This window comes from Arachis stenosperma, chromosome 4 (assembly GCF_014773155.1).
Source record: "Arachis stenosperma cultivar V10309 chromosome 4, arast.V10309.gnm1.PFL2, whole genome shotgun sequence".
Lineage (NCBI taxonomy): Eukaryota > Viridiplantae > Streptophyta > Magnoliopsida > Fabales > Fabaceae > Arachis > Arachis stenosperma.
Window position 1 is genome coordinate 149,678,751 of NC_080380.1, and position 19,578 is coordinate 149,698,328.

The window sequence follows — 19,578 nt, forward strand, 5'->3', positions numbered from 1 at the left end:
TTGATAATAATTTTTTTTATTTTTATATTAAAATATTTTTATATTTATCATATTGTTATATACTATATGTATTTAATAAAAAATAATATTAATAAATATCATATAATTATAAAAAATAATTATATTATAATTAAAAAAAACATTTAATATTTTTTATTTATACATATTTAATAATATTTATAATTAATTTAAATATAAGTATATATAAAATTAAAATAATATTTAAAAAAAATTATTGTATAATTTTATTATATAATTAACAATAAATATATAAAATAATATAAAATAACATAATTTAATTGCAGTACAAGAAAAATTTAAGTTAAAATTACATTTTTATCAATTTTAAAATTTATTCAGTTGAATCGATTCGATTCGGTTTTCACAATTATAAAAATACTTATAAAAAATTCTACTCAATACATCCTTAGAAATATATATCTTGACACTTATTATTATTATTATTATGGTAAGTTAATAAGTTATAAAATTCTTTTCTAGATATGGACATATTTTGAGTCAATCCTCTTTTTAGATATGGTAAGATTTTTTTTGTTTCGGTCAATCCTCATCCAAACTTTTATTAAATTGTCAATTGACTTTCTTAAAAATATATAGGTTTTTTTTTTACGTTTTTAAATATTTCATAAAATTGTTTTTTATTCATATTTTTTAGATTATTTTTATTAGCAAAATAAATTTTTAGATATTTGTTAATTTTTCTATTACTTATAATAAAAAATTTTCATATTTTTATACAATAATATTTTAGAAACTTAAAATGTATATATAATAATCCACCAATAAAAATTTAACTAATTAATAAAAAAAAGCAACATAGATTATTTATGATTATATCTCAAACAAAATCTATATTAATTTGTTATTAATTAAATTTTATCATTTCTCCATTGTATTCTTATCATTCTCCTATATAAAATATCCTTATGGTCTTTTGATAACTCATAATCTTCTATCATCAGATTATAGGCTATAGCTCTATATAAAAAATGGCTTCAAAGTATGCATTAGTAATTTTAGGACTCTTAGCCATGATTGTTCTGGTTCCATCAAAGATGACAGCTGCAAGAGACTTTGCTATGAAAGGTAATTAATCAATTTATATTGGCATTTATTTTTTTCTTTACTCTTACAATCTTTGAATCATTGATAAAGCTTTTTCATTAAGGATTCTTTTATCTCACTAATGTTAATGTTAATTTATAATAAAATATTTTTAGTAATCGATAAAGGTGTTCACATATTGGATATAATAAAATCTCGATCAATCGATATTAAATTCATTGTATTGGATCTCGTATTCACACTTTTTATGTTTGAATTTGATTTTATCTACACATTTGCAGTTCGGATCGGATATCAAATATATATACAAAATAAAAAATTTATTTTTATTAGGGGTGTTTATGGATCGAATCACGGTATTTATCCGAGTTCGATCCAAAATTTTTTATATTGACCCGATTTGCAAAGGTATCGTTCGGATCGGATTCGATTTGCATACTAATAGAATTGGATTGTGAAATTCATGCAGGAATCCACATATCCGATTTACATACCCGCGAATCTGTAAAAATAAATAAATAAACAAGTAAATATTTTTTTATATTTTATTTCAACTAATAATTATCATATATATTGTATTCTTTTATTTTTATTATTTAAAAGAGTGAAGAAAAGAGATTTTATTGATATTTTTTAATAAAAATATAAGCTATATGAGATCCGATCCATATTTGTGGATCGGATCCAAGCTTAATATTTGTGGATATTGGATTCGATCCGATAATTTGTGTGGATCGAATCGAGATTTTGGTCATATCTGATCCGCATTCACCCCTAATTTTTATAAAAAAAGATCAATAAAATATTTTTTTTACTCTTTTAAACATATTTACTCCTAAAATATTAATAAATTAATTTTTCTAAAATAACAAAATAAATTAATACAATATATATGAATAATAATTATTAATTAAAAAATATAAATACAATATATTATTTATTTTTGCTAAATATTAGTACCTTAATAATGTTTAAGAGAACTCACAAGGTCATTGTGTATTTAATTAATTTGCAGCAGAAATATCAAAATCAAATGATAATGAAGTTGAAGGTTCTGGTGAGATCGGAGGAGTTAAGCTGGTGATTCCAAAAGGTTGCTATCGATGCTGCATAGCGAAATTCTGCTATATTTGTTTTTGCAAGAAACCTCCTCCTCCGAGCATAGCTACTCAACAATAATAACAATTTATGAGATAGAGAAAAATAATAAAAATAATATATATTGTTAGAAATAAAAGAAGAGGGGGCGCGGGCCGCCTTTTTTTTAATTTTATATATATATATATATATATATATATATATATATATATATATATATAGTTTTTTTTTTTATATAAAATTAAAGGAAACCCAAACCCATGCACCAATACCCTTGCTGTTAATAAATTATTCAGCTAATTAAATTTTCTTTTGCCCTTCAATTCCTCTTAGAAAATATACACTAGTTTAAATTGTTTATTAATTATGTATAATATATATGCAGAAAAATGGGAAAGAAATGCTGGATCATTAGATAAGACTGAGAAACTACCATATACAGGTACTATTAAGATTCTAATAAAGAATTTTTTAAAATAATAATAATAATAATAATAATAATAATAATAATAATAATATAAACCTACTTGGGATATTATCGATTATATATATTATAGATAAATTTCAATCAAGTAATAAGCTTTTATTTATTTATTTACTTTTTAAAGGCAGCTAGATTAATCTCATGTAATATTTGTATACGTTCATTCCTTTCCTTTCGTAGCAAGCATAAAAGATTACAATAGCAATTACTAATTAGTAATTACATATATTATATTGGAGTAAAGTATTATTTTTGTCTCTAACGTTTAGGATAAATCTTAATGTTGTTCATAATATTTCAATCATCCTATTTAAGTCCCTAATATTTTAAAATTGACTCAATGTTATCCTGTCGTTAGGGATTCATCTCAATTTTATCCTACTGTCAATTCTGTTAACGGATCCCTAACGACAAGACAACATTGAGTCAATTTTGAAACATTAAAGACTTAAATAGGATGATTGAAACATTAGGGACAACTTTAGAACTTCTTCCAAACCTTAGAACAAAAACAATACTTTACTCTTTTTAATTATTACATGTCTCTATATATCTCTCCATTTTATTAGCCTAGAAAGGAAAGAAGTGAAAAACAAAAATGAAATAGAATGGATAAACTGCATAATGAGTTAGTAACTTGGTATATATCAATTTGATTAAAAAAAAGAAAAAAATTTCAACCAGGTAAGTTAAACCGTATATACTGACAACAATTGGATAAAGTTAGTTAGTTAGTACCGAATGGCCAAAAATTATGTATGTATATACAGGTTCTCCAATTAATGTACGTATGATAGGATGATAATAAGTTAAATAACACCTTTATTATACGATTAGTTGGTTAGATGTAGACTATATCAAAGTAATTTGTATTTACAGTGTGTAATATAAAGTTTTCTCTGCTTTTTTACATTTAAGTCGAAACTACTATTATTACTAACTTGATAATACTAAATTATATGCAGCAATAATCATCATCTAAAAATATTTCATGTTATTTAGGTTGATCTTATTTCATATATTATGTGGACACTTTCTCAAACTCAAAAGTTTGATCCTCCTGCCAATCTTTGGAGGTATAATTATATGTGGAAACTCAGGTGCAGTCAACTTCATGTGAAGTTGATAATTGAGAATCGTTAGATAAAAATTCAGTCAAATTAGTCAACTAATTTAACGGCTCTCAACTATTAATTTTACGTGAAGTTGACTGAACCTGAGTTTTCACCGTAGTTACATAGTATTTCCAGAAATCAAAACATACACATACATATCTCCTTTGGTTATTACTTGTTAATATACACAATTTTTTTATATTAATATTTTTTATTAATCTGTACTAGGACACATCAAGCGGATTAATCATCATAAAATACAAATCTATGAATTACAAAACAAGAATGATAAAAGTTTTTGGTCAAATGCACAATAGGATAGTACTATTCATATTCATTAGTCAGTATCATATCATCATGTCTTGATCCTTAAGCAGAAAGCATAACAAAATTTAAAAGAGCAAGCTGAAATTGATGCATGTAAAGCGGAAATTTCCCTAAACATTCTTACCAATAATAATCCAAATCATCAGTTTCTTCATGGCTGTATCCATGGACCTTGTTGATCATATTGGTTGTCAAATGTTCTGCAACTTTTTAAGATAGTTCTTAAACACAGAAGCCTCAGTTTCATGCTCACTCTGAAGCAATCTTTTTCCCTCTCTTAATGCAGCTCCTTCCCCTCAAACAATTTCTGCAATAATCTCTGCACTTTGGGAATCCTTGAAGATCCACCAACAAGGACCACATCATGTACATCACTCTTGGCAATGTTAGCATCATCAAGGCACTTCTGAGAAATCTCCATGCACTTCTCAAACAAGTCCCTGTTGAGTTCTTCAAACCTTGCACGAGTTATAGAGAAACGAAAGTCAATGCCTTGAAACAAAGCATCTATCTCAATAGTAGTCTCATTAGCATGTGAAAGTATCCTTTTTGCTTTCTCACATTCGTTTCTCAACCTCCTCATTGCTCTGGGATCACGAGTAATGTCCATTCTGATCTTTCTTTTGAACTCTTGTACCAAGTGACTCATCATTCTGTTATCGAAATCTTCCCCTCCGAGATGAGTGTCTCCGGCAGTGGCCTTAACTTCAATGTTATCACCTTCAATTGTGACTAGAGACACATCAAAGGTACCACCACCAAGATCAAATATGAAAACATTGCGCTTTCCGGAACATTTGGCTCTCTTTTGAAGGCCATATGCAAGAGCTGCAGCTGTTGGTTCGTTGATGATTCTGATGACATTAAGGCCGGCAATGATGCCGGCATCTTTGGTGGCTTTTCGCTGCGAGTCATTGAAATAGGCAGGGACTGTAATCATTGCATTGTTCACAGAAGACTCCAAATAGGCCTCTGCAATCTCCTTCATCTTTGTGAGGATCATTGATGAGATTTCTTCAGCCGCAAGAAACTTTTCCTTGCCTTTGTAGTTCACCATAATCATGGGTTTGTCATCAACACCAGATACAACCTTGAATGGCCATAACTTAAGATCATTGTAAATTGTAGGATCCTTGTATGTTCTGCCAATCAACCTTTTAGCATCTACAAAAGAGTAATCTTGTTTTACTTTCATATTTTCTTTGTGTAGGAGAAATAATAATGAACCAAACTAGTGTACTATAGTTAGATGAATGTGGTAACTAACTAACTAACTAACTAACAATCAGTTTGAATCAAATTAACATTATTAATGAGACTAAGATGAAATCAAACATGTTACCAAAGATGGTGTTAGAGGGGTTGGCTGTGGCTTGATTTTTAGCAGCATCACCAATCAACCTTTGAGAATCAGTGAAAGCAACGAAAGAAGGTGTTGTTCTGTTGCCTTGATCATTCACAATAATCTCTGCACGACCATTTTGTTCTTCCCATGCTGCAACACACGAGTATGTAGTTCCAAGATCGATTCCTATCGCATGACCCTTATGCTTTGTTGCCATTCTTCAATTCCCTTTAACAAAAGCAGTGTATAAATGAAATATGAATACGAATAGCTGCTGAATGTTCATATTTACACACAGATAAATAGAAAGATATGCTAATAAAATTTTATTTATGTTCCTTGAAACCATAAAATGAATTATTAATGCATTATACTAGTATCAAGGGTGAAGCTTAATTGTTCGTTCCCCAGTAGTTAACCAAACACTATATGGTTATCAGTCATGCGAATCATCACTGATACTACTATGACCTTGAATAAAGCAAAGAAAAATCTCTGCATTTACTCTCTTCTCTTTGTTTCTCTCAGATATCAATGTCATCGGAACTTGATTTTCTTCTACCCTTTGTAACCATGCATCCCGGTAACAGTAATAAGTATATTTCATAAATAGTGAAAACTTACATGCAGTTGTCTTTATCGTCAAATGATTTGACAAGTTTAACTGAATTATCATGTAATAGTGTTCAACTTTCACCATTAATAAATATTCATATGGACCTTAACTAAAGCAATGTTAGATTTAGTTCATTAATAATTATCCAAAGCATTTATAGCTATAGCCTTTTCAAGAAACTTCATATCTTCAGCCTTGTATTTCTCATTCACTTGACATTCTTCCTTTGTCATCAGTTATGGTAATCTGGTTCTCACTGCCAGTGGTATTTTCCTTAGCTGAGATTTCTTCAGGAGAAAGACGTTTTTCCTGACCCTTAACAACAATCATTGGTTTGTCATTAACACCAGATATGACCTTAAATGGCCACAACATGAGATCATTCTTAAGAATGAGGTCCCTATATTTCCTACCGATAACCTCTTAACTGTTAATGTTGCAAGTGTGAGGAGCGTATAAAATTAGTCTCACACTCATCAAAACAAGGAAGAGTGAGAAATTTATAAGATAAGAGACTCATTAACTTAACACTTCAAGTTTTTGAGTTAGACGTGGTGTTACTAACAAAAATATCTGCATTCTAAATGATCACCTTTGAAAGAAGGAGATATAATATAACAAATTCATTTGATGTCATCAACAAACGAATTAAACTATGATAATACAATACTATAGGTTAAGCTGTTTTTTCTTTATATAGATATTTTAGCTCTCCAAAGTTATAAGGTGATATAGTTAGGTGAATGTAGTAACTAACTACCACTTTTCAACAAAAAACAAGCAACTTCAACTAATTACTTTCCCACTAAGATTACTAGGAACATAAAACCAAACTAAAATAATTTAAGAGATATTTATAATTTTTTATTAAGTTAAAATAAAAAAAAAACTCTGAGTCCACAAATATAAAGCCAAACTTTGGTAACTAAATAAAAATCAAAATATATCAAATTAAATTAAATATTCTAAAAATATAAACTAATAAGTCTGGAAAAATACTTAAACACTTTATATTCCGAACATTTTGAAGCAAGTATTAACCTTGTTGATCAGTATTGGTCGACAAATGTTCTGTAAACTTCTAAGATAGTTCTCAAACACAGAAGCTTCAGTTTCATGCTCATTCTGAATCAAAGCTTTTCCCTCACTGAATGCAGCCATGATTCTCTGCTTTTTGGAAGGCGAAACCGTAGAGCTTACATCAGAATTCTCCATAGCTTTCTCCATTTTGTAAATATAATCGTCCAAAGCATTCTTTGCTTCTACCATCCTCTTGAACTTCTTATCCTCTTCCTTGAACAATGCAGCTTCCTTAACCATTCTATTAATTTCAGCATTTGAGAGTCTTCCTTTCTCATTAGTAATGGTAATTCCATTCTTGCTACCAGTTGTTTCATCCACAGCACGGACCTTCAAGATACCATCAAAATCCAGTTCAAAGTAAACATTGAAAGGATGGCCTCTAAAAACAAGAGGAAGGCCCGAAAGCGGAAACGTACCCAGCAAATTATTGTCACTGGCTTTTGTCCTTTCACCTTCATACACATTTATTGAAACAGCGGATTGATAATCTTCAGATGTACCATATATAGCACTTTTTTTTGCAGGAATGATGGTATTCCTAGGAATCACAACACTCATCAAATCTCCTTTCAGTTTTATACCAAGAGACAGAGGAGTTACATCCACCAGAACCAAGGGTGGGACAAAGCTATAGTCTTCACTCAACAATGCAGCTTGGACAGCGGCGCCAAAAGCGACGGCTTCATCCGGGTTGATACTCTTGCAAAGCTCCTTCCCTAAAAAGAAGTTCTGTAATAAACTCTGCACTTTTGGGATTCTTGAAGATCCACCAACAAGGACCACATCATGTATCTTGCTTTTCTTCATCTTAGCATCATCAAGACACTTCTGAGCAATCTCCATGCACTTCTCAAACAAGTCCCTGTTGAGTTCCTCAAAGCAAGCACGAGTTAAAGAAAATCGAAAATCAACGCCTTGGAACAAAGCATCTATCTCAATTGTAGTCTCATTTGTATGTGACAGTATCCTTTTTGCTTTCTCGCATTCATTTCTCAACCTCCTCAGTGCTCTGGGAGTCCCAGTAATGTCAACTCCGTTCTTTCTTTTGAACTCTTGTACCAAGTGACTCACCATTCTGTTATCAAAATCTTCCCCTCCCAGATGAGTGTCTCCGGCAGTGGCCTTAACTTCAATGTTATCACCTTCAATTGTGACTAGAGACACATCAAAGGTACCACCACCAAGATCAAATATGAAAACATTGCGCTTTCCGGAACAGTTGGCTTTCTTTTGAAGGCCATATGCAAGAGCCGCAGCTGTTGGTTCGTTGATGATTCTGATGACATTAAGGCCGGCAATGATGCCGGCATCTTTGGTGGCTTTTCGCTGCGAGTCATTGAAATAGGCAGGGACTGTAATCACTGCATTGTTCACAGAAGAGTCCATATAGGCCTCTGCAATCTCCTTCATCTTTGTGAGAATCATAGATGAGATTTCTTCAGCAGCAAGACACTTTTCCTTGCCTTTGTAGTTCACCATAATCATTGGTTTGTCATCAACACCAGATACAACCTTGAATGGCCATAACTTAAGATCATTCTCAATTGTGGGATCTTTGTATTTTCTGCCAATCAACCTTTTAGCATCTACAAAATAGTAAAATTTCCTGTGATATTTTCATATTTTCTATAACCAACCAAAACCAATGTTCTATAGTTAGATAAATGTAGTAACTAACTAACACTTTGAATCAGATTAATATTATTAACGAGACTGAGATGAAATCAAACATGTTACCAAAGATGGTGTTAGAGGGGTTGGCAGCAGCTTGATTTTTAGCAGCATCACCAATGAACCTGTGAGAATCAGTGAAGGCAACGAAAGAAGGTGTAGTTCTGTTGCCTTGATCATTCACAATAATCTCTGCACGACCATTTTGCTTTTCCCATGCTGCAACACATGAGTATGTAGTTCCTAGATCGATTCCTATTGCACGACCCTTATGTTTTTTTGCCATTCTTCAATTCTCTCTGTCAAAAGCAGTGTATAAATGAAATATGAATATGAATAGCTTCTGAGTGTGTACATATATAGAGAAAAAGAAATATATACTAATAAAAGGGTTTATTTATATTCCTTGAAACCATAAAATAAATTAATAATATAGATTTAATATGTAAATTAATGTTAAACTTGAATGCTCATTTATGAAAAATGCTAAAACTCATAGCAAATTGAGAGTGACATCTAAAAGCTTAAAGCATCTAAAATTCTAACCTAGCCCTAACAGCTTAAGACTTGAGAGTGACAGCATAAAACTCTTAATCTGCATGTCTGATCACAAACTGAAAAAATAAGTATAGAGTATAACATTGTTGTGGACACAGTTACACATACCTTAGAACTCAAAAGGGTAGATAGATGAGTCAAGCAAGAAACCAACAAATATCAAAGTTCAGAAATCAGAACCAAAAACAACGAAGAAGATAATAAAAATATCCCATCTCCTTATATATATATATATATATATATATATATATATATATAGATCAAGAATGTAGGACTTCTGTTGAACTCTAAATTTTAAATTCGAATTTTAAATTTTAAATTTTAAATTTTAAATCAGAACCGTTAATATAAAACACTATAGAATAAGTTGATATAGCTAGGTGAGTGCAGTAACTAACTACCACTGTTCAACATAAATAACTGACAAAATCAAATCAAATTAATTAAGATTAACAAGAGAATTAGATGAAGTGTTGTTAGTTGGGTTAGCTGCAGCCTGGTTTTGATCAGAATCACCAATAAACCTTTGAGCTTTGGTGAAAGCAACGCATGAAGGATTGGTTCCACGCTTCCATGCAACAACATAGTACTGTATTTTCTATTTTTGTTACACAAGAGCACAGCACTGTATATATATATGTTGGTGATTCTTATTTATATTGGAATTTAAACATGATAAATTGGAATCTATTAGCTGCAAAATAAGGAGGTTTTGGTTAAGTGCACAATAGGATAGCACTATTTTCATTCATATTCATTAGTCAATATCATGGTCTTAATCCTTGAACAATTAGATAAAACACAAGATAGAGCTCTCCTTTTTACTGTTAAGGAGGCAACACAAAACAGAAGCAAAACAAAATAAAAAGAGCATGCTGAAATTTCCCTAAATTGTCTTAGTAATAATAATCCAAGTTTCATCATCACTGTATCCATGGACCTTGTTGACATATTGGTTGACAAATGTTGTGCAAGTTTTTAAGATAGTTTTCAAACACAGAAGCCTCAGTTTGATGCTCACTCTGAAGCAATCTTTCTCCCTCTCTTAATGCAGTCATAATTCTCTGCTTTTCAGAAGCCGAAACCTTAGAGCTTACATCAAAATCCTTCATAGCTTTCTCCATCCTGTAAATATATTCATCCAAATCATTCTTTGCGTTAACCATCTTCTTGAACTTCTTATCCTCTTCTCTGAACGACGCAGCTTCCTCAATCATTCTCTTAATTTCAGCACTTGAGAGTCTTCCTTTCTCATTAGTAATGGTGATTCCATTCTTGCTACCAGTTGTTTCATCCACAGCACGGACCTTCAAGATACCATCAAAATCCAGTTCAAAGTAAACATTGAAAGGATGGCCTCTAAAAACAAGAGGAAGGCCCGAAAGCGGAAACGTACCCAGCAAATTATTGTCACTGGCTTTTGTCCTTTCACCTTCATACACATTTATTGAAACAGCGGATTGATAATCTTCAGATGTACCATATATAGCACTTTTTTTTGCAGGAATGATGGTATTCCTAGGAATCACAACACTCATCAAATCTCCTTTCAGTTTTATACCAAGAGACAGAGGAGTTACATCCACCAGAACCAAGGGTGGGACAAAGCTATAGTCTTCACTCAACAATGCAGCTTGGACAGCGGCGCCAAAAGCGACGGCTTCATCCGGGTTGATACTCTTGCAAAGCTCCTTCCCTAAAAAGAAGTTCTGTAATAAACTCTGCACTTTTGGGATTCTTGAAGATCCACCAACAAGGACCACATCATGTATCTTGCTTTTCTTCATCTTAGCATCATCAAGACACTTCTGAGCAATCTCCATGCACTTCTCAAACAAGTCCCTGTTGAGTTCCTCAAAGCAAGCACGAGTTAAAGAAAATCGAAAATCAACGCCTTGGAACAAAGCATCTATCTCAATTGTAGTCTCATTTGTATGTGACAGTATCCTTTTTGCTTTCTCGCATTCATTTCTCAACCTCCTCAGTGCTCTGGGAGTCCCAGTAATGTCAACTCCGTTCTTTCTTTTGAACTCTTGTACCAAGTGACTCACCATTCTGTTATCAAAATCTTCCCCTCCCAGATGAGTGTCTCCGGCAGTGGCCTTAACTTCAATGTTATCACCTTCAATTGTGACTAGAGACACATCAAAGGTACCACCACCAAGATCAAATATGAAAACATTGCGCTTTCTGGAACAGTTGGCTCTCTTTTGAAGGCCATATGCAAGAGCCGCAGCTGTTGGTTCGTTGATGATTCTGATGACATTAAGGCCGGCAATGATGCCGGCATCTTTGGTGGCTTTTCGCTGCGAGTCATTGAAATAGGCAGGGACTGTAATCACTGCATTGTTCACAGAAGAGTCCATATAGGCCTCTGCAATCTCCTTCATCTTTGTGAGAATCATAGATGAGATTTCTTCAGCAGCAAGGCACTTTTCCTTGCCTTTGTAGTTCACCATAATCATTGGTTTGTCATCAACACCAGATACAACCTTGAATGGCCATAACTTAAGATCATTCTCAATTGTGGGATCTTTGTATTTTCTGCCAATCAACCTTTTAGCATCTACAAAATAGTAAAATTTCCTGTGATATTTTCATATTTTCTATAACCAACCAAAACCAATGTTCTATAGTTAGATAAATGTAGTAACTAACTAACACTTTGAATCAGATTAATATTATTAACGAGACTGAGATGAAATCAAACATGTTACCAAAGATGGTGTTAGAGGGGTTGGCAGCAGCTTGATTTTTAGCAGCATCACCAATGAACCTGTGAGAATCAGTGAAGGCAACGAAAGAAGGTGTAGTTCTGTTGCCTTGATCATTCACAATAATCTCTGCACGACCATTTTGCTTTTCCCATGCTGCAACACATGAGTATGTAGTTCCTAGATCGATTCCTATTGCACGACCCTTATGTTTTTTTGCCATTCTTCAATTCTCTCTGTCAAAAGCAGTGTATAAATGAAATATGAATATGAATAGCTTCTGAGTGTGTACATATATAGAGAAAAAGAAATATATACTAATAAAAGGGTTTATTTATATTCCTTGAAACCATAAAATAAATTAATAATATAGATTTAATATGTAAATTAATGTTAAACTTGAATGCTCATTTATGAAAAATGCTAAAACTCATAGCAAATTGAGAGTGACATCTAAAAGCTTAAAGCATCTAAAATTCTAACCTAGCCCTAACAGCTTAAGACTTGAGAGTGACAGCATAAAACTCTTAATCTGCATGTCTGATCACAAACTGAAAAAATAAGTATAGAGTATAACATTGTTGTGGACACAGTTACACATACCTTAGAACTCAAAAGGGTAGATAGATGAGTCAAGCAAGAAACCAACAAATATCAAAGTTCAGAAATCAGAACCAAAAACAACGAAGAAGATAATAAAAATATCCCATCTCCTTATATATATATATATATATATATATATATATATAGATCAAGAATGTAGGACTTCTGTTGAACTCTAAATTTTAAATTCGAATTTTAAATTTTAAATTTTAAATTTTAAATCAGAACCGTTAATATAAAACACTATAGAATAAGTTGATATAGCTAGGTGAGTGCAGTAACTAACTACCACTGTTCAACATAAATAACTGACAAAATCAAATCAAATTAATTAAGATTAACAAGAGAATTAGATGAAGTGTTGTTAGTTGGGTTAGCTGCAGCCTGGTTTTGATCAGAATCACCAATAAACCTTTGAGCTTTGGTGAAAGCAACGCATGAAGGATTGGTTCCACGCTTCCATGCAACAACATAGTACTGTATTTTCTATTTTTGTTACACAAGAGCACAGCACTGTATATATATATGTTGGTGATTCTTATTTATATTGGAATTTAAACATGATAAATTGGAATCTATTAGCTGCAAAATAAGGAGGTTTTGGTTAAGTGCACAATAGGATAGCACTATTTTCATTCATATTCATTAGTCAATATCATGGTCTTAATCCTTGAACAATTAGATAAAACACAAGATAGAGCTCTCCTTTTTACTGTTAAGGAGGCAACACAAAACAGAAGCAAAACAAAATAAAAAGAGCATGCTGAAATTTCCCTAAATTGTCTTAGTAATAATAATCCAAGTTTCATCATCACTGTATCCATGGACCTTGTTGACATATTGGTTGACAAATGTTGTGCAAGTTTTTAAGATAGTTTTCAAACACAGAAGCCTCAGTTTGATGCTCACTCTGAAGCAATCTTTCTCCCTCTCTTAATGCAGTCATAATTCTCTGCTTTTCAGAAGCCGAAACCTTAGAGCTTACATCAAAATCCTTCATAGCTTTCTCCATCCTGTAAATATATTCATCCAAATCATTCTTTGCGTTAACCATCTTCTTGAACTTCTTATCCTCTTCTCTGAACGACGCAGCTTCCTCAATCATTCTCTTAATTTCAGCACTTGAGAGTCTTCCTTTCTCATTAGTAATGGTAATTCCATTCTTGCTACCAGTTGTTTCATCCACAGCACGGACCTTCAAGATACCATCAAAATCCAGTTCAAAGTAAAGATTGAAAGGATGGCCTCTAAAAACACGAGGAAGGCCCAAAAGCGAAAACATACCCAGCAAATTATTGTCACTGGCTTTTGTCCTTTCACCTTCATACACATTTATCGAAGCAGCGGGTTGATAATCTTCAGCTGTACGATATATAGCACTTCTTTTTGCAGGAATGATGGTATTCCTAGGAATTACAACACTCATCAAATCTCCTATAGTTCGTACACCAAGAGACAGAGGAGTGACATCCACCAGAACCAAGGTTGGGAAAATGCTGTAGTCTTCACTCAACAATGCAGCTTGAACAGCAGCACCAAAAATCACGGCTTCATCCGGGTTGATACTCTTGCAAAGCTCCTTCCCTTCAAAGAAGTTGTGTAATAAACTCTGCACTTTTGGGATTCTAGAAGATCCACCAACAAGGACCACATCATGTATCTCTCTTTTTTCCATCTTAGCATCATAAAGACACTTCTGAGCGATCTCCATGCACTTCTCAAACAAGTCCCTGTTGAGTTCCTCAAACCTTGCACGAGTTACTGAAAAATGAAAATCAATGCCTTGAAACAAAGCATCTATCTCAATTGTAGTCTCATTAGTATGTGAAAGTGTCCTTTTTGCTTTCTCGCATTCGTTTCTCAACCTCCTCAGTGCTCTGGGATTCCCAGTAATGTCAACTCTGTTCTTTCTTTTGAACTGTTGTACCAAGTGACTCACCATTCTGTTGTCGAAATCTTCCCCTCCGAGATGAGTGTCTCCAGCAGTGGCCTTGACTTCAATGTTATCACCTTTAATTGTGACTAGAGACACATCAAAGGTACCACCACCAAGATCAAATATGAAAACATTGCGCTTTCTGGAACAGTTGGCTCTCTTTTGAAGGCCATATGCAAGAGCCGCAGCTGTTGGTTCGTTGATGATTCTGATGACATTAAGGCCGGCAATGATGCCGGCATCTTTGGTGGCTTTTCGCTGCGAGTCATTGAAATAGGCAGGGACTGTAATCACTACATTGTTCACAGAAGACTCCATATAGGCCTCTGCAATCTCCTTCATCTTTGTGAGAATCATAGATGAGATTTCTTCAGCAGCAAGGCACTTTTCCTTGCCTTTGTAGTTCACCATAATCATTGGTTTGTCATCAACACCAGGTATAACCTTGAATGGCCATAAGTGAAGATCATTCTGGATTGTGGGATCTTTGTATTTTCTGCCAATCAACCTTTTAGCATCTACAAAATAGCAAAATGTCTTGTGATATTTTCATATTTTCTATAACAAATCAAACTAATGTACTATAGTTAGATGAATGTAGTAACTAACTAACTAATAAACACTTTGAATCAGATTAACATTATTAAGAAGGTATCAAATCAAACATGTTACCAAAGATGGTGTTAGACGGATTTGCAGCAGCTTGATTTTTAGCAGCATCACCAATCAACCTTTGAGAATCAGTGAAGGCAACGAAAGAAGGTGTTGTTCTATTGCCTTGATCATTCACAATAATCTCTGCACGACCATTTTGCTCTTCCCATGCTGCAACACACGAGTATGTAGTTCCTAGATCGATTCCTATTGCACGACCCTTATGTTTTGTTGCCATTCTTCAATTCCCTTTATCAAAAGCAGTGTATAAATGAAATATGAATATGAATAGCTTCTGAGTGTGTGTACATATGTATATAGAGAGAGAAAGAACGATATACTAACAAAAGGGTTTATTTATGTTCCTTGAAACCATAAAATGAATTAATAATATCAAGGGTCAAGCTTCATTGTTGGTTCCCATAAACATCTGTATTGAAGACAAAAGGAACTACATGATGAATCTTACTACATTATTTCCTGTTTCTTCTTATGCTAAGTAAACTATTTACTATGTAGTATGTATTTTATGACTATGACTATACTTGCATTGTATGCTAACCAAACTTATACATTGATGTAAAAGTTTATTGTCTTTTAAAGCTTTACAATTACTCTTAAGATTACCCATTAACAAAACAATTAAGCATTGACCTGCACTAAATTATTTAGAAATTGATTAGATAATATGTAAATTAATGTTATTTGAATGTTCATTTATGAAAAATGCTAAAACTCTTAACAAATTGAGAGTGACATCTAAAGGCTTAAAGCATCTAACATTTTAACCTAGCCCTAACAGTTTAAGACTTGAGAGTGACGGCATAAAACTCTTATCATCTTTTTTTAGCAATTTTTTTTTTGTTGCATTTCAGTTGAAAAAATCTTGAGTGCTTGAGCATGGCACACCAAGTATTTGTGGATAACAGCAGCAAAGTTTCAAACTTGTTTTAAAAATGAACGATTTTGGATTATTGGGTAGTAGTACATGAGAAGGAAACTCATCATGCTCCTTTCTACTTAATTTGCATGTCCGATCACAAACTGAAGCAAGTGAAAATTTAAGTGACAGCGAGATTATAACGTGTCAAGAACAAGCATCATTTGCTAACTTTCATTTGTGATGATCAGAAGATAAAAGTATAGAGTATACCATTATTCTGGAAAGTTATGCATACCTTAGAACTCAAAAGGCTAGATGAGTGGAAGTAAGAAACCAACAAATATAGAAGTTCAGAACCAAAAACAACGAAGAAGAAATCGAGGCCTGGTTTGCTGCTTCGCCTTCCTAAGCAAGTTTCTCCATGGGACCGGGACTAGAGAAAAAGGTAACCGCAAAAAGAAATAAATAGAACGGTTTAGCTCATGTATAGTGTATACGGTATATATTGTTTGTATCTATGAAGCACTGACACTTTGTTGAGTTATTGTATCCGTCTTACACATTTTGGATACTATATTCATTAACACTGTTTGTCTCTGTTTTTAATAAAAAGAGAAAATTTTATTTCAGACACATTTGGAGACACCTAAATACCATCACATATTAGCATGTTTAATCTTATTCTTAACATATATTCTTGAAATAAGTTTAAATATAGTATATATTATCTATCTACTTAATATACTAAAACTGGGTTTTCCCCCAGCTACTAAAGGTGACGTGTCGATCTCTCATGCCTCCGTTTTTCCTCCAAAACGAATAATTTTTTTTTTATTCTAAATTATTTTATTGTAATTATATTATAATTAATACTAAATGAATAATATATAATTATACTAATTTAGCAACATATCTTCTTATAATTATATCAAATCAATATTTAATGCACTATTAAATTACTTATCAATTATCAATTAAAAATACTTTTAATAATTTTAATGATAATAATAATATCAATAATAGTAATAATAATAATAATAAATTTTTGTTACCCGATTCACGTATATCAAATAATTTTTTTAAATTATTTTATAAAAATATTTTTAATATAATTATATTGTAATTAATATTTAATAAATAATATATAATTATACTAATTTAGAAACATATCTTCATTATAATTGTATCAAATCAAAATTTAATGCATTATTAAAAAATTACCTTAATAATAGGTAATTTATATATTTATTTTTGTTTTACTAAAGTCTATATATAGTGTTTTCCTGTGGTACATGAATCTAAATTTGAGAGTCAATTCATAATTTTATATTTAGTGTTTTTTTTTTTTACTACTTCATAGAATAAGAATGTATTCTTCGTTTTTTATTGAAGTTGATCCTTTTAAGGTACAATTTATAATTTTTTATAATATTTTTCATATACTCATTCTATTATATTATTCTTTTGATAATTTTTTATTTGTTGTTACTCTAAGTTATTCTTATCGTCTAATGTTCCAGTTCGATTGTCTTTTGCCACAATCATTTACAATGCATCACATCCATGAAATACCTCATCGAGTTGTCTTCACTGATTCGGGTTCCAACTACATGGATGTAAGCATTCAAAGAAGAGGCAATAGTCTCTACTTTATCGAATGATGGTTGGATCTACTCACCTATTATGACCAACCCAATGGAATGTAGTTAAAGTTAGATTTCTTAGAAGGAGCTCGATTTTTGATTGAGGAATTGCATCCACGGAACTTTATAGGGCAAGTTCAAGTTCCATCCCCTCCATGCTTTTTACGTCTGCCCGAAAATCTTCGAAGTAGAGCACATAATGAAATTGAATTCCCTCAATTTCAGTTCAGTTTTGCTAAATTCGTGACAAATTCAGATATGCAATTTCAACTATTGGTAATAAATTTAAATTTTCTTAGTTTAAGCTGTTCATTATTAGAATAATTTTTTAACATATTTTGATTTTTTTCAGAAATTACCAGCTTTCTTTTGCATGCATACTGTTCATACCCTGACCCAATGTTAAGGGCCCAGGTCCAATTAAAAGGCCTAACAGGTTAAGCCTAGCTAAGCGCCGACCTTCACACAAGAAGTCGGTGTTCACCACGACTTGCTCTAAAGAAGTCGGACATGAGATTAGCTGGCAGATAATCACTCATTCAAATGAGTAAACGCCCCTAAAATCTCTCTAACCGCTTCATAAAGCCATATCTTAACCTCCCTAAGATAATGGGACGGTTAGCATCCTAAAGATGCGGCACTACTTCAACGGTGGTTATTGGCTCACCACTATAAGTACACTGACACCCCTCAGGTATCTCAAAGCCCAATACTCTCTAGACCTGCTCACACTCTTGCTAACTTAGGCATCGGAGTGTCTTTGCAGGTACCACCCCCCATTCACTCACGCGCGCAAGTCGGACGGAGCCTCCCGAGTTGCAGATCCATCCGGAGTTCTCCTCCTTCATACACTTGGGCCACTCAACGCCATCCATCTCATTTATCTCCGGTTACCTACCGTAACATTGGCGCCGTTGCCGGGGACCCGAGAGATCACCCATTGATGGCGGATAGATTCCACGAAGAAGTCCATGCGGAAACGGATTCCGAGGAAGAGAATCTGAACGCAGGTAACGACAATGTGGATTTAACCCTCCACCAAGAAGTTAATGATCAGCATAGAGAGGGCACCTCCGGGGTAAAAAAACCCGAAGGCAAACCCCTCAGACGAGCGAGAATCGGAAAAAGGCGGACCATCCCACATAACCGAGCTAATGGGGTTAGTCCACAGCCGTCTGGAGCAGTTAGAACAAGAGCGGGAGAAACAAAGGAAAACAGAGAAGTACCTAAAAGAGGAGATAGAACGGCGAAAAGAGTTAGAAAGAAAACTCTTACAGCTAGAATCCTCCCTCAAGGGTCATAACTCCCGCGATGATCAAGAAGATCAACCCTCGGGTGGAGAGGATCCTTTCAGCGAGGACATAATGAGGGCAAAAGTTCCGAGAAACTTCAAAAGCCCTGATATGGACCTCTACGATGGGACCACAGACCCGAAGCATCACCTAAGCAACTTCAAAAGTCGGATGTATCTAGCGGATGCCTCCGACGCTACTCGATGCAAAGCTTTTCCGACCACTTTGTCAAAAGCGGCGATGAAGTGGTTCGATAGCCTTCCCCCGAGATCAATCACTAGCTTTGAAGACCTCTCAAGGAAGTTTTTGATGAGGTTCTCAATTCAGAAAGATAAGGTGAAACATGCACCGAGCCTCCTGGGAATAAAACAGGAGGTCGGAGAGTCTTTACGAGCCTATATGGAAAGGTTCAATAAAGCATGTCTAGAGATCCAAGACCTGCCCACAGAGGCAGTCATAATGGGGTTAGT

The 19,578-nt window shown here is 33.2% G+C and overlaps 2 protein-coding genes across 2 annotated transcripts; both read right to left on the bottom strand.

Moving 5' to 3' along the window:
- Positions 1–4,387: 4,387 nt before the first annotated feature.
- LOC130974274 (heat shock 70 kDa protein 18-like) lies at positions 4,388–9,537 on the bottom strand. The gene is made up of 5 exons (XM_057899075.1): positions 9,492–9,537; positions 8,892–9,124; positions 7,744–8,740; positions 5,453–5,673; positions 4,388–5,274 (listed from the first exon to the last, which is right to left on the bottom strand). Exons 2-5 carry the CDS (start codon positions 9,109–9,111, stop codon positions 4,388–4,390), a joined length of 2,325 nt encoding a protein of 774 aa, XP_057755058.1. The 5' UTR covers positions 9,112–9,124; positions 9,492–9,537.
- Positions 9,538–10,128: 591 nt separating this feature from the next.
- On the bottom strand, positions 10,129–16,587 carry LOC130975953 (heat shock cognate 70 kDa protein-like). Its single transcript, XM_057900664.1, has 7 exons — positions 16,469–16,587; positions 15,309–15,539; positions 13,516–15,154; positions 12,101–12,321; positions 11,738–11,949; positions 11,661–11,689; positions 10,129–10,727 (listed from the first exon to the last, which is right to left on the bottom strand). The coding sequence occupies exons 2-7, from the start codon at positions 15,526–15,528 to the stop codon at positions 10,307–10,309; spliced, it is 2,742 nt and encodes a 913-aa protein (XP_057756647.1). The 5' UTR covers positions 15,529–15,539; positions 16,469–16,587; the 3' UTR covers positions 10,129–10,306.
- Between the last annotated feature and the right edge of the window lie 2,991 nt (positions 16,588–19,578).

What these genes read in the sequence shown, in the direction of transcription:
- LOC130974274 (XM_057899075.1), bottom strand. Translation starts at nt 9,111, where the DNA reads ATGGCAAAAAAACATAAGGGTCGTGCAATAGGAATCGATCTAGGAACT. An exon ending in CCCCTCTAACACCATCTTTG is followed by an intron (nt 8,741 to 8,891) that starts GTAACATGTTTG and finishes ACTATTTTGTAG; the next exon opens with ATGCTAAAAGGTTGATTGGC. An exon ending in CCCCTCTAACACCATCTTTG is followed by an intron (nt 5,275 to 5,452) that starts GTAACATGTTTG and finishes ACTCTTTTGTAG; the next exon opens with ATGCTAAAAGGTTGATTGGC.
- LOC130975953 (XM_057900664.1), bottom strand. Translation starts at nt 15,528, where the DNA reads ATGGCAACAAAACATAAGGGTCGTGCAATAGGAATCGATCTAGGAACT. An exon ending in TCCGTCTAACACCATCTTTG is followed by an intron (nt 15,155 to 15,308) that starts GTAACATGTTTG and finishes GCTATTTTGTAG; the next exon opens with ATGCTAAAAGGTTGATTGGC. An exon ending in AGGCCTATATGGACTCTTCT is followed by an intron (nt 11,690 to 11,737) that starts GTGAACAATGCA and finishes AATGACTCGCAG; the next exon opens with CGAAAAGCCACCAAAGATGC.